General features: G+C 43.7%; 1 protein-coding gene across 3 annotated transcripts in view; it reads right to left on the reverse strand.

Annotated features, from left to right (window-relative positions):
* Nucleotides 1-21,740, reverse strand: part of FAM181A (family with sequence similarity 181 member A) — a 220,792-nt gene that overhangs the window by 25,307 nt on the left and 173,745 nt on the right. The window contains exons 1-2 of one of the 3 annotated variants that reach the window (XM_039537018.1): nucleotides 3,665-3,748; nucleotides 1,975-2,067 (exon numbers count right to left, since the gene is read on the reverse strand). The exons of the other annotated variants lie outside the window; for them this stretch is intronic. Coding sequence (XP_039392952.1) covers nucleotides 1,975-2,067; nucleotides 3,665-3,724 — 153 coding nt within the window. The 5' untranslated portion in view covers nucleotides 3,725-3,748. Of the gene's footprint in view, nucleotides 1-1,974; nucleotides 2,068-3,664; nucleotides 3,749-21,740 lie in introns of those variants that run through there. 3 annotated transcript variants of the gene reach the window in all.

A 21,740-nucleotide genomic window follows, 5' to 3' on the forward strand; every position in this document is an offset into this window, starting at 1 on the left:
AACTGTCACTCTGACCATTTGAATTTCAATACTCTTGTGCCCAGCAGCACTAATGGAAGCCCAGAGACTGACACGCTGTCGGAATATTTGGCTCTTGCTGCTTATATGAATTGCATTGATCCACTCCAGGCACTTCCATAGCACAGTGCTGTCCATTTAGTAGGTAGAGCAGCTATCACTTCTTTAGGGCTTGAGGAACCAGGGAAGCCTCCCATCCCAGCAATGTCATTGGTTTCCCCCCACTTTTTTTTTAAATGACACTTCTATTTTTTTTTACTCGCTGTCATCAGTATCTTGTCACCAACGTCCACCGAAAGGGCAGAAACCTGGACCTTAATCACTCCCTCATCATTAAAACCCAGCTTGTTTCCCCTTCTTGAGGACATGTGCCTCATGCCTGAAGCTCTCTTTTGAGTCATGTGTGATCCTGATGCGCTCCCTTTTTGGGTACGGGAATTTAGTGCTCATGAAGGGTGCTGCTCTGACCTGTTCAGAGACAGAGGTCTTGTCTGTATCCACAGAATAGCCATGGCAGTGCATGGTCCCGCACCCTGCCCCCAGTATTCTTCAACCCTGTTGTGGAGTGAGAGGACGTCTCTATGGAAGGAGTCTCCATGGATCATTCAGTCCTTGGTGTCATTGCTGAGACTGCCAACAAGGTTATCAATTAATGCCAATTGTGGGAATGATTTGCTGATAGGGACACCTGCCAACTGAGAACTTGAACTCTTACCAGACCAGCTACCACACTGATGACAGCTTTCAGTCACTGGGTATGGTGCAAACTGGAAACCTCACTGAAGGGCAATAGATCCCATTCTCATTCTCCTGAACCAGCCAGCTGCCCATGTTCTGAGTTTTGCCTCCATCTCAGTTATTAGGAAATGTTAACTATTTTGATCCACAGCCCAGCAAAGCATTTCTGTGTTAGTTTCACTGCCCTGTTTGGCCTAACAACCTTCCATTGCTGGTGCCCCATGAACTCTTTATAAGCTTGTTATCTGAGACAAAACTCCCTTGTTGGGTGATTGGAGCATAGCATAATAAATCAGGCCTAGATGCTACAGGGGCTTTATAACTTTCTATCAGTGCTCAGAAGGGTTAAAGACAAATTGAAAATATTCTTGCCTGTAAGACACAATTTTTAAAAATATTTGTTTCATTTATATTGACATAGACACAAAACCACCGGGCCTTTGCTACATAGCCTGAGATGCTGTCATCTGTGATGTTCAGAAGGTATGAGTGTGTCATTCTATAGTGCATGTTTGGTACAGGATAACGTTGCCTCTAGTAAAACAGGTTCAAAGTGGAACAGAGTAAGTGTGGCAAACACTTGCTCCAGATCTTTTTCTTTTCAATAATCAGCCACATCAGAAATGGCACCATCATGCAAAGTCTAGATAGAAATCCTATTCCAGGATTTTGGTTGGGTTGGAGGGAAGAACACACTTTACAACGTAATCTTGGTCACCATTCACCTGTAGAAACCAACCACTACCCATCACTGTGGCGCCTGATTCTGATTTCACCCCAGCATAAGCTGTGATTCAATTGACTTCAGTGGACTCACGCCTGATTTAATAACTCCACTTTCACTGAGATCAGAGTCAGGCACTTTGGGCCTGATATTTCAGAGGTGCTGCTGAACACTGACAATTCTCACTGGAACCTGTGGATGCTCACACTGTCTGGGTACAATTTAAATTGCTCCTGATCTAAGCTTCTATCTGCTTATCTGTCATTGACCTTGATGATATGTTGCCACTAGAGTGCACTGTAGGGACCAGCTTGGGAGTTGGGACTGTCGTCTGTATTGATGTTGCTAAAGTTTGCACTATTTTCTTCTGTTACAATAGTCCCAGGGTGGCTTTCAGAGCATGCAACCAGCAATTTAAAGAAACTCCACTGCTCCCTCCACAAAAGCAGACATTTTTTTTCATCCTTATGTAAAATGAATCCAATGAAAAATACCTCCCCTTGTTCCAGTTTCGACACATTAATGCTAGGTGGGATATTCTCCTGCTGCACTTCTGCCTTTTTAAGGATACTCAATACCAGAAACCACTGCAGGTAAAACAAAACAATGTATATAAAGAGTTAGGGCCCAATTCTACAAAATTCTGAGTGTTCTCAAGTCCCACTGAGTTGAATAGGAGCTGAGGGTGCTCAGTGCCTTGCAGAAGATGCTCAATCCCTTCCAGGATTGGAACCAATTACACAATCCTAGTCCAATCAAAGGGTTTGGTTTACACATTGAAGGTGGGATCAGGCCCAAAGCCTGCTATATAAATGTCAAAGAAAGTTAGCAGAGCACAGAGCCGATATTAGGCCCATATGTGAATATACAGTTAAATATTATGATTATACACTTGAGTTCAGTGCTTGGGATATAACAATTCTGAGCTCACTCCTGCTTCCACGGAGTTTTGCCATTGATTTTAACAGGAGCAGGATTGGGGCATTCTATTGCAAGCACAACCCCCCTATATCTGGAGTTAATGCTTCGTATGTTTAAGATACTGCGGTGCACCTGGTGTACAGGTGGTAAATTCCATCAAGCATCTGCACATAAGTGGAGATGAACAGCAGCAGCATCCATCAAAAGTACTTGTGTAGAACATGAAGTGTTTAAAGGGGGAGCTCAATAAGCTGAAATAAAACTGTCATGAATATTTATGTGGCCAAGTACAGAATCTGCACATCCATCCTTTCTATTGATGATGATTGATGATAAAAGAAAAAATGAATATTTTATTTGTCTATCATAAAAATGTGTCTTGCCCGAGGTGAGCAGCCAAATAGGATTTTGCAAGTCCAAAGCTGAGTGTTGGGTCTTTTGGTTTGTTTTTTCCTTCCATGTACCTGGTACAGATTGCAGGCTGTTATTGTTGCAATAGTTATCGAGGTCCTGATCTTGCAATCAAATTTACTGAGCACACACAGAGCCCCATTGAAGTGAATGAGGATGGGCAAAGACAGGTGGATCTGATTGTAGGACTGGGGACCTATTTAAAAATGCTTTAAAAGAGCCATATAAAGGCCCTCACGAAATGCTACCTTCAACTATTAATCTGGAGAAGGCAGTGCTTCCAGCCATGCCTCATTGTAACTTAAAATGTCTGTTGATTTGAATCCTTGCAAAGGAAACCCATTTTAATCCGCCACTTTAATGGCTGCAACATTTATTCAGCATTTGCTTTCTTTTCTTCAGGACGCACATTGTCTCATCAGGACTGTAGAGTGGAGATGCAGTAAGTATATTGCAGTGTCAATCTGCACGCCAAGGTGGTTACACTAACAGGGCTTGCATTCCATCGCATTAGTAAGGGCTGAGCAGCTCTCGGTACCAGTCTTCTTTCATTTAGATTCCTAATAGACACAAACCTAGGGATTGAGTGCTCTGGGTTCAGGTCCTGGCTTTGACACAGACTTCCTAAGCAGCCTAATCTCCATGTGCTTCAAGTGTCTTTCTGTAAAATGGGGGTGATAGAACTTCCTTTATCTATACTGTGAGATCTTCAGGGCAGGGGCTCTATCTTACTATGCTATGTGTTTGTACAGTACCTAGCACAATGATCTCAGCTGAAGCCTCCAAGTGCTACTGTAATATCTAATAACTTTAGGTTACCCACATTTGAACATTTTAGCCAGACTTCATTACCTTACTCTTGATATAATCCACAGTCTGAGCACCCCTGACTATGAGATGTGTACCCTGCATCTCGATGCTGCACCTAAAACGGCTTTTCCTAATAAATACATTTTAAAACATGACATTTTCAGCAAGCACTGTTATGAAATACATTATGGTTCCTATTAATAACCAGTAGAGGGCGATTTCTGCTTTTACTTATCAAAACATTTTAACAGGCTATGACATGACAGTAGCTTTTGTTATTCTTGAAATCTAAATTATATTTGGAGGACAATCCGAAAATCTACGGTGAGAAAATAGTAACAGTTCATGTTTGCAATTCACATCCCACTAAAAGGTTTTTAAACAATTTATGCTCATTACTCTTTGCTGAAACCAATAGGAATGCAAAAGCTGCCACGCTGAAAGAGACCAATGGCCCATCTAGCCTGCCATCCTGGCTTGAGACGTGGCCTGCACCTGATAAGTCAGAGGAAAGCCTGTAATGCATGAAGGAAATGTCTACATTACATAGCATAGCATAGACACTACAGGAACAGAAGGGGGTTTTCTGTTGCTGTAGTAAATCCACCCCATCCAGAGGTGGTAGCTAGGCTGACAGACCAATTCTTCTGTCAGCTTAGCAGTGTCTATGCCGTAGCTTAGGTTGGCTTAACTACAGCTCCTAGGGGGATGTTTGATTTGTTTTACAGCCCTGTGTGACATAGGTCAACTTTAACTAAGTTTCAGGTCTAGACCAGGCCTCAGCCACTTGAGCTATGCTATAACCCAAGGGGGAGCTGAAGAGGCAGAAAATGGTTTCCCTCCCATCAAGGAGAAATACAGGAAAAGGTTTAATTATACATGTACACTTTGGTTTAGCCCCAATTCAGGAAAGCCCTTGATTATGTGTGGTACTAGTTAGGTCAGCATTCAAGCATGTGCTTAACTTTAAACCCTATTGGAGAGGAAGGATGATCCAGTGGTTAGGGCATGAGCCTAGGATGTTACAGACCCAGATTCAAATCTTTGCTATGCCATGGACTTTGTATGTCCATGGGCAAGTCATTTAACATCTCCGGGCCTCAGGTTCTCACCTTTAAAATGGGGATAATCCCTACCTCTCAGGACCGTTGTGAAGATAAATACATTAAAAGATTGTGAAGGCCTTTGAGATCTACTGAAATTGACATTATAATTAAATCAATAGGCCTTTAGGCATGTGTGTAAATCCCATGGAAGTCAATGCTAAAGTTAAGCACAGGCTTTAGTGCTGTCTTGAATCGGGGCCATGCTGTGCTTAAACACTGTCTAAAGAGGACATAGTAGTTTTAATTGGAAATTCACTCCAGTGCAAAGGGCTTGGCCAATGCCTTTAACTGGGGCAGTGTCACACAATACTATGGCCAACTATCAAAATCTGTGAAAACCAGACACTGAGTGCCAGAACCTCCCGCCGCCCCCTGCTCCATTGCTTTTCCTTGAGACCCCGCCCCCCGTCACTCCCTGGTCTCTACACCACCCTTCACCTGCCAGCTGAGCAGGGTCTAGGGGTGGAGGGGTGACTGGGGCAGGACGTTGGAGAGAAAGTCGGGCTCTGGGGCAAGATGGGGGAGGGAGCACTGGGTTCTACGGATGTGGGGGTGAATGGGACAGGGTGGGGGAGGGAGAGCCATGCTTTGCAGGTGAAGGGGTGAGTAGGGCAGGGCGGGGAAGGGAGAGCCACGGTCAGGGCAGGGTTGGGGAGCTACCGGTAACTCTCTCTGCCAGAGCCATTGCTGAGTGATCGTCCAGGCTCCAGCAGTAGCTGCTGCTTTTCCTGCCCTCTGGTCTGCTGACCGAACACTACCAGGTTCCCTTTTCCACTGGACTTTCCAGTCAAAAACCGTACACTTGGCATATATATATAGGTATTCTGCATAACAAAGGTAATGAAATGGCATTCTGTTTAGGGCTGGAATTTCAGAGGCAGGAGGACGCTCAATGCCTTAGAGACAGAAAGTACCTCACATCAGCTATCAGTAATTTCTTTAGCCAGTGAAGAGGAGGCACCGATGCGCACTGGAAGGTATCCCATCCTGCCCCTCTGGAAACAGAATGTAATCACCATTGTGTGTGAGGCCTGGAAGCTGCGGGCTGGCCAGGGTCGTGTGGAAAAAAAGGCGCTCCATGATTCTTTGCACAAAAACATTCACAATTCTGAAATTCAAACAACTTTGCATGCATGGAATTCTGCTTTTATGTGACGTATCGTGAAATGGAGGTTTCAATTCAAAACTGACTTCACGTGCTTTTTCGAGCAAAGATGGGACTTTATGTCCCTCAAAGTGTGGTCCATTCTTGAACAAAAATTTCATTTTTTATGACTCAGAATAGAAATGTAGTAGTTCTGCTTCAGCAGTAGTAGATTCTGGTGCCACCTGTAGCCTGTTAAACACTGCTCTCACACACGGGAAGACAGTCTTTTCCCCCAAAGAATTAACAATCTGGGGATGGAGGGTAATTCCGTAAACACCTGTGCACGTTTAGCTTTCTCTCAAGCAAATAGTCTCACCAAAATCAGTGTGTCTGTACCCAGGACCAGGGCCTAAGGAGAAGAACATAGGCAGCAAAGGGCTGAGAGAGGAATAAAACCAACCACAAGAATATTTCTTTTGTGTTAGTTTCTAGGTCGTGTCACAGATTCACATGCACTAGCACAGTGTTGCAATGTCTGGCTGGCAAACACAAGAGAACTATTTCCACTGGAATTAAAAAAAATGTCAAACATTTCTATTGGCCCCACATTTTATTCAGACTTACTCTGAGCCCAAATTTGAAGCCACGCACTGGAGGGGAAGGCTGTGCCATCCCAAATACAAGAGGAATTGGAGCTTTGATAGTACTAGCGGAAAATGGTAGGAGACTCACCAAATCACTTGTATACATTTCCTCTATCAATCAATTTCCTAGTTTTCAGATACTACAGCGAAGTGTTTGGTAGAAAAATTTTGTTTGCTTCCTGATCCAAATGGATCTGCTTTGATAAGTACAGCCGGATTGATCTGTGCTGTGTATCCTTTAACTGAGTTATGATGCATAATCTTCCGTGGAACAGAACATTTACATTCAACTGACCTAGTTGAAAAAATGCATTAATTTTAATTTATGTAAAATTCTCCCAATAGAAGAGCGAGAAGAGAGAGGAGATGCCTATTTGCAGTCCCTGCCTGCTTGGAGCTAAAGTGAAGTCCAACTTTTTAATAAGGATTTTTGAAATGGAAAAGTATTTTATGGAGCATTTGTTCATGTAAATCCACATACAGATTTCTCTGCTCCTCTTTAGCTGATTGTGGTCATGAATAAAATATGCTCCTTCAACTTGTCTCCTTTCTACTTATGGGCACCCACTCCGCCCCTTCAGGTTCTTAGGGCAGATTGATGCCTGTGGATAGGTGGAGAAGCTCAGCAGCTTAACTGAAGAAAGAATTCCATTTCAACTACAGTTACTTATATCACCATCGTATTCTGCAGCTCTTGTGAAAGTTAAGCCCATAAATCGGGCTAGGTGCCTTTGCAGAAGGTCCACATGGGTGGGAACTTTGTTTTGAGATTAATAGATTAATAGCATAACAAAATTTACATCTCCATAGAGACTTTGATCCAGAGAAGTCCCAAAGCACGTGACAAGAGGAGACACAAGCTATCTACAGCCTTGACCCAGTAGTTGCTGCATATGAGCAACTCCTATAGGAATCAGTGGAAGTTGCTCATATAAGGAGATTCAGACCCTGGGACCACTTCATAATCTCACAGACATCTATCCTTCTTCCAATTGCTCACTAGATTCCAAAGCAGCATTGTGGGCTCCATGGCAAAGACACCGTTATGGACAAAAGCACCTCGTGTTCTCAACTCTCCATCAATGCGCAAAGAAGAGCATGCTTTGACCCTACCCGGTGTTGTTGCCAATGGGGCTGCCCTAGAGAGTTGTGCATTCATAGGATGGAGCCAGATCTGGGAACTTCATTCTACAATACTAGTACAATATCCTCAAATGTAGTCACTCTGGCTGCCAAAACAGTCCTCAGCAAACTGTACATTTTGATGAGGATGGTCACTTCATCCACCTCTGAAATTCAAGCATCCCAGTGGGCCAGTTTAAAACAGAAAGGGGCAAACACCATTTCTAGGTGAAGCTACAGAGGGAATGTGGGTGGGCAGAATGGGCAAGTGGTTAGGGCACCAGGAATGTCCTCTAAGAGGAGGGGGCATCTCTTTTATTTGTGGTTTTTCACCACAAGGTAAGACAGACATTGTAAATAAGAGACGGGCCCAAACCAGAATCCCAGATGAGCCATGGCTCCGGACCCAAACTTCGGGGGGAGTTCAGTCTTTGGCCCTGGATCTGGCAGCTTTGTGCTTTCCCAGCAATGCAAAGCAGCCAGAAAGATGCTCTAAAGGGCTATCTGAGGATTTCTCCAGACAGAACAGAATCCTTGAATGGCACAGAGCTAGCATAGATGCCTCTATGCTGTCCAACTGCCCATCTCCACTAAGGGGACTGGCAGCTGAGGGGACTTGATGAGCAAGGACAGGCTGGGGAAGATCCCATGGTGTGCTCTGGGTGCTCTTTGGGTCATTCAGTGGCCCCTATGAAATTGCTGCTGGCCCTTTATCCCTGTAACTGGCCAAATCAATATCCCCCCACGGTCAAATCGTGCTCACCCTACTTGTGCAGGGAGCGCCACTGTAATTAATGGACTTATTCACCTGGATACAGTCAGCAGGATTTGACTCCTTGGACCTAAACTCCCCTAAAAAGGCGAGCTCCAACTCAGAATCTGTACAGTCCCTTATTTCAGAGTGTTTCGATTCACCCATTCAAAGAGTTGTTTGGATCTAAATTCTGTTATGCCCCTGTCTCTACTGAAAATACATCAAAACACATTCTGTTGTTGAAACAATGTTCTGCTTGATAGCTCAGAATGTTTTCTTATATTAACCCTAACCCCTTGTGTTACTTGCTAACTCGACGAAGTGATTAGAATTAGAAAGAAGTATCTATATTGTAGCTCTGTGATTATTACACCTCTGTTTTAAGTGTACTACACCTTTATGTTTCTAAGATCTTTCTCAAGATCAAAATATCCCTGCTGTAGCCCCAGCATCAAGGTAGATGCCTATTTTCAGCTAAAATTGAAGTCTATGTACAGTGGAAATCCAGCACAGATTAATTTGGTCCCTGCCATGGGGTTTCTCTCCCCACCCCTGACTGAATAGGTAAAAAGGGCCCATTAACCCTATGGCAGGAGGCACCTGGAGGAGAGACTGGGTTGATAAGGCCTAATGGCTGATGAAACCCAGCTGGGAAGTAGCTGGGATAGGCATAAAGAGAGGAAGTTGGTGATAAGGGAAGAACTCTGCAGTTGCTCCCTAGAGAGGTGGGGAGCTGGCAACAGACAACACCACATAAGCCCTGAGATCCTGCCTTAAAATACAGACTCTGGCAAGAACCTGAGAGAGAGGGTGAAATAGCCATAGGGAGCAACAATAATCCAGAGGGAGGCCAGAAGAACAGCAACAAGGAGCCCAGGGGAACAGCAACAAGATCAGAGTGTGAGCAGACAGTAGTTGCTGGGCACAGGGTCCTTGGGCTGGAACTTGCAGTAGTGGGTGGGCCCAGGTTCCCCTACCAGCCACTGGGGAAGTGGCACAGACTGGGCAGTGGAGCCAAAGACTGCCTGAGACTTTGTCCAGTAGGACGTTGATAATCTACAAGTGTAGGATTAGAGTGAGCTGGTTGGAGGGGTAAGCCATGAAGAGGGAACAATAGCGTTGAGAGAGGCACCCCGGTGGTGAGCAGCAAACCCCATGACAGTCCCCAATGTGCACAACTACCAGCCATTTTGTTCCCAGGCTTGCTGCAGCTAGTTACAGAGAAGATGCCAGGCCTACAATGCACCCACTGTGGTCTCCCATAGAGACCTTAAGGAAAACAAGAAGAAATAACAAAATCTAAAATAAAACTAATTTCAGATCAAAGTAGGTGTTTTGTTCATAGAAAATGAAAGCGAGGGAATGTCTCCACTTACGCTCTGAATTTGTGTATCAATGGCTGTTTAATCATTGTCAGCGCTGTTCACGTAGTTGAAAAAGGACAGTACATATACTTTACTTCAGCTTTTAGGCTATATAATGCTATAAAATACAGAGAGTGATTTGTGACAGAAGAGAAATGTTGTTTGTCTCCTGCCAAAGAGCTGTCGTTCCTGACTGTGCATAATATAAATGGCTCTCACACAACATGAAAAAGCTATTATAGAAAGTAACCTCTCTGTTTTCTAATAAATGCATTCCGGCAACAGAAGAGGTTCAGTATGAAACAGGTATAAATAATGCAAAGCCAGGAAAGTGGGAGGAATATTGTCCGCAAAAGGAAGTTTCCCTTCAATTCCCAGGAACGTTTCCTATGATTTATCTGGTGATTAAACTGTGGCCTTATTCATTTCAAATATTAAAAACCAATTGTCAGCTTTTCATGCCCCAATGATTCATGAGCTGTCAGATCTCCTTCCAAACACACACACATACACCATAGCACTCAGAAGCTTGTCTGTTTCTGCAGTTGCACCTTGACAGGGCCTAGAAACAAATGTTGGTGAGAATGATTATGCAATGGTCCAGTTAAGTGAAAGGAAAGGGGAGTAACTGAGTAATGCTAATGACCCAATATGTATATAGCTGTCCTACATATGACAGAGAAACTCTGTCATACCAGGGGAATGGTATGGCAACCCTGGCATTAGTTACTAGTGGGAGTGGCCATGACTCTCACAGAATAAGTCTTTAGATGATATAAGAAGATTATTTTCAAGCAGCCTTTTCATTTTCAGTGGAAATTCCTGCAACTCTCAGTGGGTTAATTTACTGGTAGGTGGTGTTAAAGGCCTTGGCCCTGCAAAGAGCTCAGGAAGGGTAGACCCGGTTCTGGGTTGAGGCCAATATGTTTGGGGTAAGCTTGGGAGGGAAGGATTCAAGAGTCTTTTCTTCCAGTATTTGTGCAATCTAGTGTACTATTACAGCCAAGCTGGGAGAAGCAGAATGGGCATCCTTATGCTCTGCCTCCTTAAAATCTCAGACCGTGAATAAAATTAGCTCAGGGCTTCCAAAATGGTTGCCTTATTGGTTTGCAGATGTATAAATAACCATCCTCCTTCCTCTCATTTCCATATCCTTAATTTTACATGAATGGAAACATCTCCTGTGGGCTGGTTGTCTGTCCTAGGCTGGTCAGATCCATCAGCCATGCCCAGTTCTGTTTGTAGCCCTTTCCTTGGGGCTATGTTTATTCTTCAAACACACAACAAACAAAAGGAAATGTGGAATAAGCAATAATCTTGTTCAGGACTGAGACTGTAGGACCCCCTGGCCTCCAATAGCTAAAGGGTTTGCAATTCCCTCAGCCCAGGGGTTTACAGAGCCTTCTTGCAGCCTGCTGCTGTAGCCACAGGCGAGTATATTCTCAGCTCTTTCCTGGTCCCAGGCTCACTCACAGACCTGGCAGCTTCATTTATATCCTCTAGCTGAGACTCAGACCCAGTCATTAGATGCTGTCAGGCTGATTCCCAGCACCTGCCTGTCCAACTTCCCTTCAGAAAAGGGGCAGCTGCTCACTGGCCCCCCAGGCCTTTAAAGGGGCAGACTGTCCTAGTGTACATACCCAATACAGTTGGTCAAATATTTGCTGAGTATAATACTCATTGTTTTCTGATTGAGATTTGTACATTCATTCATTTTGTCAGAATTGGGCTTAAGTGTGATGCACAGTAGAGCTGGTAGCAGTGTTCTGAATAAAAAAAGTCGCATTTAAAGACAGCCTTTGCAAAAACAAAGCTCATGCAAAATTGCCGACATTATCAAATCTTTTTGGGGGAAAAGCTGACATTTTAAAATCAACCTTTTAATCACTTTAAAAATCAAAAACTATAATGGTTAAAAAAAATAAAAAATGGAGTTCAATAAATGAAACCACTATAGACATCTTTCAATCATGGTTTGAAAAACACGGATCAAATTTTGTTTGCTAAAACAGGTTTTTAATAACTTAGAAATTCATAAAATTTTATTAGCCAGTTTTAATCAGAGGCTTTTTGCTGGCCCTCTGCACAGGGGTGAATTATATGCAAAAAAAAGCCATTTCTCAAACAGCCATTGGGGGGTGGGGGAGGGGGAAGGTTCATACCAGAGTCTGAAGTAGTGACCTGCAAGAGGTCATGACCAGAGCTGAGTTGAACAATGACTGGGAATTTGCACAAATATTTACAAATGCTATTTGCAGAGTTCAATCAGCTCTAATTGCCAGCATAAAAGCTCTCAGTTGGTATTTAGAAAAAAGCATTAAGAATCTGAATGCTTCTTGGCTTAGGAAGCATCACTTTTCAGCTAAAATATTGATTTGTATGCATAAAATTTAGACAATCTATTTCCTGAGATGTTTGTAGAGAATATACCTTATGATTGCTGCATGTTTTACATAAAAGAATGTTGTGCTTTGTTTCATTGCATGTGTATTTTCTATGTCAGAAAGTGAGTAGTGTTCTCTTGATAACTCCCCTTTGCTACAAATCAGTTATATGCCCTAGGCAGAAGCATTAATTGTTTGTATACTGTCTGTTCTGAAAGAGAAGATGGGCCACACCCTTAGCTGGTGCAGAGCAGTACAGCTTTACTGAAGCCAAGTATAGAAAGTTTTTATTATTTTAGTCTGCTGAAAGAAAAGAATCTCATTCTTGCATCTTTACTCAAAGGTTTACAGGGCATGCCTCCTACAGCATCTGCAAAGCTAACTCATTATCCATCTTCACTTTCCTCCACAAAACACTTCTTTGCCACAATGCTGTTAACAATGGTTACACAGTGGTCACAGCACACCAGCAGTCCTTCACCAATATTGGCTGATTGTTTCCTTGCACTGCCCCACGTGTCTATATCTCCTGTTTTATACTTAGATTGTAAGCTCTTTGGGGCAGGGACTGTTCTGTGTTTGTACAGCACCTAACACAATGGGATCCTGATCCATGACTAGGGCCCTTAGGTGCTATTGTAATATAAACAATAAGAAAAGGGGATGACAAGGACAATGTGAAAATATTGATACTGTAAGGACCTGGCTAGGGTATACATGCCACTGTTCTCTGGTGGCTAGAATCAGAACAGCTTTTCTGTGTCATAGCCCACATATGGTTTACAGCTAATGAAGATTCTCCTTCAGCTCAGTAGTAGGAGCATGTGCTTTTGGCACAGGAGGGCATTCTGCTGTTTCTGTGAAATTCTGAATGATCATAGCAACAACCATGAAGTGCTAGGTGATCATGGATTTCTTACAATAACATCTGCTCAAAGCACTTTGCAGAATTAAGTGAATTAGGACTCCCAATCCCTGAGGTAGGCAAGTGCTGTTATGTCCATTTTACAGATAAGCACAAATGTCTGTGGCTCAGTTTCATCCTAAGAAGGTATTTATGCCTTGAGCCTTGGCAGACTGTTAATATCCACCTTGTGCTCAGGTGTTAGCCAGCTACTGCATGAACCTGACTACATAAACTATTCATTCTAAACAAGTTCTACATGACAATGTATAGCAGGGCCTTTAAATAGTCGTTTTATTACAGAGTCACATCCGTCTGATTATGTAGCCTTCAAAGCTCAACTTGCTGCTTTCTCTGTTGGTCCTTCGTGTTTCTGTATTTGCCTCCATTACAAATGCTAATGTTATTTCCATCATTATCCTGCTAGCAGCTCTTAGATAGAGGGGGAGAAAAGTAAGATCTTTCACCCATATGTTTATCTCACTACTGGGAATTAGCCGAATGGAAGATGAGCACAAACAGCCTTCATTTACCAAGAAAAAGCAGGCTGGAAAGTGTCAAGAGATGCCATGAATGAACTTCTCTTGCTAATGGCTGACTGGTCTTGTTATTAATACAGATATAATGATGTTAAGCTTCTCTATTAAGTCAGCAGGCCTGGGCTATTGGTTACACTTCATTTCTTAGAAATAGACTCATTTTTCAATTACATCTTAATTTGCAGTGTCTTTAAATGCCTGGAGAATACAAGAAGTTCAGGAGCCTATTATTAAGGATGCTGTTGAGCTTCATCCAGACAAAAATGTCAATGAGATGAAGGCTCATGTTTGGAACTTGCTTATTCTTTACTTGCAGAGACCAGTGCATTGGCTTGTCTCCATTTTCTGAAAGAAAATAATTGGATCCGCACAGCTCAGGAACCAACACTTATAACAATGAACACAAGTAAAACTAAGCCAAGATCACACTGAGGATCTGGCTGAAAATGTCCCACAAATCCAGGCTGTTCAGTCTTATGGATGGAGCAGTGACCAGAACATTAACCCAAGCTAGTGAGTGAAGCAGTGCTTAACAATCTAGGCCCAGACTATGGTTGGCAAGAGAGTGGGTGTTGAGCAGGGCAAGGGGAGAAGGATGGCAGAAGCCTTCATTTTTTTTGTCTTGTATCTGTTATCAGCTCTTACTTTGGGGTTGAAATTTTAGTCCTTGCATATTCCAAGAGCCTCTGAGCTTAAGTCACCCAATGTCCCCTTGGGTGAGATGGTTCCACACTGTCCCTGTGCAGGGCCGTGGCAAAAAGCAATCCGGCCCATACTGTAATGCCATCAATATGGACCCCTGCAGCGCTACATTAGTATTATAAAAACTGCATCCTTGGTGAGTTAAGGATTGAATAAAGCCAATGTTAATGGTTGCTGAGCACAGAGGAGGGAAAGCAGAGAGAGAGCTGCTGGCTCAGACTTAACCCTGGGAAGAAAAATGTAATGGTGGTTGGCAGAGGGAAAGCACTTACCTTGCCAGCAGCCTAACCTCACCATTGACTGGGTGACCAGACCCCGCACACAGCCTTGGTGGGATGCTGGATTCCTCACTACTCTTGGACATACGTATGATTAGTGTGTTGAGGAATGAGTTCCTCTATTTCTGGCTGGTGTGGGGCCTCTGCCCTTTCCTCTCAGACAAGGAAAAAGCCACAAGGAAAAAAACACACTTGTTATTAGACTTCTGCCACTCATTCCAGTTGGAGCTGAGTGTAATCATCATACAAACTGGAGCTGATGTAGCATGTAGCAGCCAGTATCTTAATGTCCCAGCAAAGACAGCAGCACCACAAACTCCACTCTCTCCCTTTGTTTCCATACTGAATTCAAGGCCATATACCTAATGTATAAGGCCTTTAGCAGTCTGGGACTTGGCTTTTTCAGGGACTGACTTATCCATGAAGAGGGCTGCACTCTACAGGATGATGTGTTTAGAGAGATTGAAGATACAAGTTTTGAGCACTGGAGGCAAAGTGCTTTCAGCAGTCGGACACCAGTCACTCAGCTCCTTGCCAGAGAAGACCAGGTTGAATCTAAGCTCAGCTGTGCTCTTATTTACCTTTTCCAGAAAGTCTTCCTCCAGAAACAGATTCCTTCCTTAAGGAAAAGAAAAACACCCAGAAATCATTTGAGGACAGAAAAAGAAGAATCGTAGTGTGGACTTCTGGGCTTCTACATGAATGTGATTGTTAGAGGCCCTTAGAAATAGCTTAGATAAAACTGCTGCAGCAGAGTAGCTTAAATGTGAAGGCAAGTGGACAGAAGTAGAGGAGACATGGGAAAGCAGGTTAGTACAAGTGCTTGTCTACACAGGGTTGTCTGGGAAAGCTAATCTGAATAAACTAAAGGTGTGAATTTGAAGTTAAACCGCATTAAGTCGCTGTATGAACACCCTCAGTCAGAATTAAAGTGACCTCAATTTGGTTTAATTTAATTCACTTCCAGAACGAATTAAGCTAAATCAAACTGAGGTCACTTTAAACTGCATGGATGCTGTTACTCAGAATTAAACTAATGCACTTCAGATTTACACCTTTAGTTAATTTAGATTAACTTTCCTGCATGTCTCTGTGTAGACAAGCCTTAAGAAACTGGAAACTGAAAAGGTGTAAATTGTACCAGCATAGGGCAACGTAGACTATGACCATCTGTCAGGAGCTCCCTCTGTTATGCTAGTATTACAGTTCAGCTTCAGTCACAAAAGACATCAATTTGTTGCATGCAAGCTGTCCATATCATGCAGCCAAAAACAAAAAACAACCCCCAACCCCCAAAACAGAGCTGAGGAGCATGCAGGCTCGCAATAGGTGGTTCTCTGGACGGCCACAACAGAGGGTCTGTCAGGTCAGCAGAGCTAGTTGTGTCAGTATCTCACTATCAGGAATGCTGTAACTGAGTCTCTGGTTTTACTATAGCTTTTGAATTTTCCTCTCTTTTCTTATTCGTGTCAGCACAACTTGAATGGGAAACTTCCCTAAAGAGAAAGGTCTTTGTTGCAAGTAGGTAGCAGTGGGCATATTGCTGTAAGAGCACTTCACTGGCAACATTAAAACACTGCCGCAGCAGCACATTAACGTGGCTTGTGTAGTCGCAGCAGAGCGCTGGGCGAGAGCTCTCCCAGCGCTCTAAAAAAACCACCTCCACGAGGGGCGTAGCTACCAGAGCTGGGAGCGTGGCTCCCGGCACTGACTGGTGCACTGTCTACATTGGCGTTTTGCAGTGCTGAAACTTGCAGTGCTCAGTGGGGTGTTTTTTCACACCCCTGAGTCAGAAAGTTGCAGCGCTGTAAAGTGCCAGTGCAGACAAGCCCTTACTCAAGTATGCTCACACAATGGACTTTTCCTTACATGCCCCAAACTCCCACTGGCTAAAAGGAAATGATTCAGAAAGAATGTGTGTGCTGGAAGGAAAGAGGCTACTAGTGCCTTGTATGGGGGGGGAAGCTGTGCAGGAACAGGTCATCCACAGAAACTTCCCATCCGTGTCATGCTGCCAAGGTCAAAGAGACAGACATTGCTCTGTTGTGCTGAGTAACTGATGGTCGGGCAAATGACAGCTGCCTCGGGGCATGTCTACCTTCTACACCCAGAGAGTTTAAGGCCAGAAAGGCCCACCAGATCATCATCTGACCTCCTGTGTTTCACAGGCCACCCAGCACCCACACACTAAACCCAACGACCAAAGACAGAGCAAAGTATTAAACCCTCCAGCAGACTAAACACAACACCACTAAAGGGCAATGGAGAAACTGTGTACCTTGCTTTTTTTAGTCCAGGCCCTTCCATTTTTCTGCTCTTATTCCCCCATCCCCCCTGACACCACACACCTCCAGGGCGTGTACCAAACTCCAGGAGGCAGAGTATTGACAGTGCATCACTGGAATGACTGAATCACAAAAGGCCAGTTCCTTGTTCACATTGGGGTACATCCTCCTTCCAGTGCCCAGCTTAAGGTGCTGGGCTGTCTGTTAGGAGCTGGGGAGTGGGGAGTGGCTGGTAGTAGGGAAAGAATCTACATGACCCTCCAGGCTGTGGCACCACAGTGGAGTTGCTTTGTGGCTGGCTTTGATGCCCTGGGTCTGCAGAGACAGTCGCTGGTGGATCCACCAGGGCCGTTCTCTGCTCCTCTCTGGCTCTGCTCTCAGATCCCCTTGCATGGCAGACTGCAAGGTACACTCCAGGGAGTGAGGCTCCATGCACCCACTTCCCAAATTTCACCCCCACTTTGGCTCTCTAATTGCCCTCATTCTGTTGCCTCTGAATACCTCAGTGTTCAGGGGGGAGGGGGAGTAGGAATTCCCCCCGTATGTATGTATCAATCTGGCCTAGCTATGGGTTTATAAGAGGGAAAGTAAAATGTGTACTTAAGGGTAAGCAAGACAGGTTAGGCACACAAGGCAGAGTAAGTGACTTGCCCAAGGACACACAAGGAGTCTGTAGTGGAACAGGAAAAAATCCAATCTCCTGAGTCCTGAACCATGGTCTTAGCTCTTAAACCAGCCTTTCCCTGCAAGCTAGGCTTGACTTGTACTCTGCACTTCCCTAGTACCTCCCTGCCCCTTACAAATATGTAATTGCTCTGGCTTCACCACACCTCTTTCCATTTAAGACAAGACATGGAGGCCCTGTTGGAAACTGCCTACTTTGCCGCTTGAAGCTGACCAATTTGCACATACCAGGCAGGCAGTTTGGCAGGTGGTCATTCTTCGTACACATTGACTGAGAATGGAAAATTGACTCTAAAAATCTAGGGGGACACAAGAAAAGGGTTTGTTAGAGCTCTACCAGTGATCCAGCCAATGCAGTGCGGCTATCTGGAAGCTAGTTCTCTCTGGTGCTGCAAAGAGATGATTCAGCAGTATCCAGCATGGCAGTAGATGCTCTAGTGCCCTTCTCATGCTGGGAGATTGATTCTTGAATGTGGGCCTGTATTTCCTAATCTCTTCATCTTGATATATTTGACTTAAATCTTACTGTGGGGAAGAGTGACCCGCCTTGTCCTGGTATGCAGCTCTATGGGATTTCTTCTGGCAGCAAACCTGCTCAAAGTAGGTATGGCACGTAGATCAGCAAACTAATCTTTCAGTCCATTAGTGGGGGGGAAATGACAGCTCCGTCACTGCGAAGCTAAAATGCTGCTGGGAACAGTCAGAGAGATTTAACCTCCCTGATTAAAAAGACTAAGCCTTCCGAATCTGAAAGCTACTGATATTCATAACCTTTCCTTCTTAGAACCAAAAGTCTGTCTTTAAAATGCACTATTTACATCTGGGAATATCCAGAAGGCTGAACAGTCCTTGCAAATAGGATTTGAAATGTTTAACTTTCAGCTAACTCGATCTGGGACCAAGTCAAGAACTTGCCTGGGAAAAACTGGAAGATTGGGGATTTATTTAATGTCAAAATACGTGACCCATCCATGAAATATTAGTATTTTCATTTGCTTGTTTAATTATAAAGCGATTAAAATTAGAGGTGGACCCACAAGCTGTGGGTGAAATTCACCCCTGTGCAGAAGCCCAGCACGAAAAGCCTAGGTAGGAAGAAACAGTGGGAAGGATAGTCTAGTACAGGGGTGACCAAACTTACTGACCTCTGAGCCACATACGGAAATTCAAGAGCTGAGCACACCTGCCGGGCTCCAGCCCCGCTGAGAGGAGGGTCTCAGGGCTTCAGCCCCACAGAAGGCATCTGCCAGGGCTGAAGCCCCGAGCCTGGGAAGGTGTGCCCTGCGGGGCTGAAGCTGTATCAACCCCAAGCTCCTCCACCCTCATTCTGGTAAGTGGAGCATGAGGGGACAGACATGGAGGGCTCCACAAGCTGCAAGTTGTAAAAGAGCCACATGTGGCTCACAAGTCAAGTGATCAGACAGCAAGTGTGAAAAATCAGGACGGGGTGAGAGGTAATAGGAGCCTATATAAGAAAAAGACCCAGAAATCGGGACTGTCCCTATAAAATCGGGACATCTGGTCAGCCTACGCACAAGCCATGGTTTGGCTACCCCGGTCTAGTAGCTAGGGCATTGGCTTATGACTCAGGAGTAGAGCTGGGCCAACATTTTTGGATGAAGTTTTTCAGTGAAAAATGCAGATTTGGCAACCCCAAAATATTTTTTGAACCTATGTTAGTTTTGACAAATTGTTCATGTCCAAAAAATATAAATAAATAAACAAACAGAAAAGAGGCAAAAGATTTTGTTGACATTTTTTAAATGAAACATTTCAATTTAGAGTGACTTTCAAAATTTCCTTCAATTTTTTTAATTGTGCAAAATTGAAAAAAAACATTATTCACACCAAAGCAGGCTATGGTTTTTTACTTTTTGATTTGTCAAAAATCCCCAAATTTTTCAGGTTGACCCAAAGCCATTTTTCACAATTTTGAGCAAAACAAACAAACGTCAGTTATTTGCACAGCTGTGACATTGGGCAAGTCATGCCATCTATCCTCCTGCACAGTTTCCCATCTGTAAAATGGGGATAATTCTTCCCAAACACGCAAGAGTGTTATGAGGCTAAAATCCCCATTAATAGTCTGAGTTGCTCAGCCACCATGGCAGTGAGGGCCATATAAGCATCTAGACTGATAGCTTATGCGACCCTCAAAATAGGCCTTGTGCCGGCCTTCTGCCCAACGGTGATTTTCACCCACTGTGACAGTCTGAGGTCTAAGATTTGCAAACAACCCTCATCGCTAATGGGCTGAAGTTAATCCCCATATCTTTTCTTTATGGGGTGGGGTCAGATTTGAAATTTGGACCCAAATCTATAAGCTGCACCCTGAGTGAGATGCAGGGGATCATTCAGTCAAGGTCATTAAAGAACATAAGGGTGTGATTCATCTCCAGGTAAGAGTTTATGGAGACAATACTTGACTCTCACGCTTGTTCTCCTACTTGTAGGTGCACAATGTACGGTAAACAGTTGAAAGAGAAAATGGTTATGGCCCTGCACTAAAGAGGCAAGTGGATGGAGACTAAACTCTGGTCATTCATTTCCATAAACCCAGGGCCCCAGTAAAAAGAAGGAAGGAGTCAAGCTCCACTGCTGGTTGTAGCTCAGAAAACAATGTGGTCCTATTCCAGTTCCTTGAGGTACAATGTACACATTGCTACTGGCTCCCTTGTTCCTTGGCCATTTCATTAAAGTAGCAGAAAGGATAAAAAATTCTATTAAGTTCTGCAGGATGATTTTAAAACAAACCAAGAAGTCGGAGTAGATCAGGTAGTCACACTGGATCACCATAGTGGTCCTTCCTGGTCTTAAGATCTATGAACCTACAGAGAGGTCACCATTTTCCATGCAGCATAATAGGAACTCTTAGGTGCTGTGGTAATACAACTGTATTACTAATAAATGAGTAAATAATAGAGTAGGTAGGATTGGGCCCTAAGCCAGGACAGAGTTTGCTTTTAATATATGTGGTAGATTGGAAAGCCCAAGGAAAATTATGGACCTGCAACTGAGAGTAAAAATTGAAGGTATTTTTATTGCATTCTGCTGTTTGTGTACCTCCTTGTAAAGTACATCCCCCAAAAAACTAGGGCTTTGCAGCTGTAAATTGTGCACTGTGAAAAATCCAGCAAAAGAAAGTTTCTTTATTCAGACCATTAAATAGATAGCTATAGAAGTAGGAGCTATCTCTGAGGTGTTTTGGGTTTTTTTGGTTTTTTTTTTTTTGCTTCGGCAGTTGCGCTCTCGGAGGGGTTTTTTTTGTTGTTGTTGTTGCTTTGGGCGGCAAAAAACCTAGAACCAGCCCTGATTCCAAGCTACTACCCTACATCATTTAAATGCTCTATTCTTCTTAAGTTAGCAGTGTCATCCGTTTCACTGTGCAAGTCAAGCTTTAAATTATTTAGGGACAATCTGATTTACACTATTGTAAATTAAGAGTATGTTCACTGGCTTTAATGAAGTTCCTACAGATTCACCCCGCAGTGAGACCAGGATATGGCCCTTTGTAAGGCATACACCAGGGAAATGGAGTGCCAACGCACAGGGGGAGATTTCTCAATGGGCCGTACTGTGAAGTCCTCACTCAGATAACATGTTGAAGTCAGTGGAGACTTTTGCTTGAGTAAGGCCTGAATAAGTCCGGTCTATTTATAGAGAAACCAGGGTGTGACACTGGGTTTCTCACTATTCACTTTGATCCCTACCTCCCCGGGGGGAAGTAAGCTGCTAGAGTAAATGTTTCAAAGGTGCCTAAGGGACATAGGAGCCTAAGGCTCATTCTTCAGAAGTGATTAAGCAATTAAGTTTGAAGTCTCATTAAAAGCCACTTTTGAAAATGATGCAGGCTCCTAAGTGCCTAATTACTTCTGAAAGTGGGACTTAGGCTCCTATGCCCATAGGCGCCTTTGAAATTTTTTTTACTAGAAGGTGGGCACACAAGTGGTTGAAAGATTATACTTCAAGAAGTAATAATTAGTAGTTTGCTGTCAAACTGGGAGGGTGTATTTAGTGGGGTCCAGCCAGGTCAGCCCTAGGTCTGGTACTATTCAATATTTTCATTAAAGACTTGGATAATGGGGAATATGCTCATTAAATGTGAAGATGACACCAAGCTGCAAGGGGCTGCAAACACTTTGGAGAACAGGATTAGAATTCAAAAGGACCTTGACAAATTGGAGAATTGAGCTGAATTTAATAAGATGAAATTCAATAAAGATAGGTGGAAAGTACTTCACTTAGAGAAAAAAATCAAATGCACA

This window comes from Mauremys reevesii, linkage group 4 (assembly GCF_016161935.1).
Source record: "Mauremys reevesii isolate NIE-2019 linkage group 4, ASM1616193v1, whole genome shotgun sequence".
Classification (NCBI taxonomy): Eukaryota; Metazoa; Chordata; order Testudines; family Geoemydidae; genus Mauremys; species Mauremys reevesii.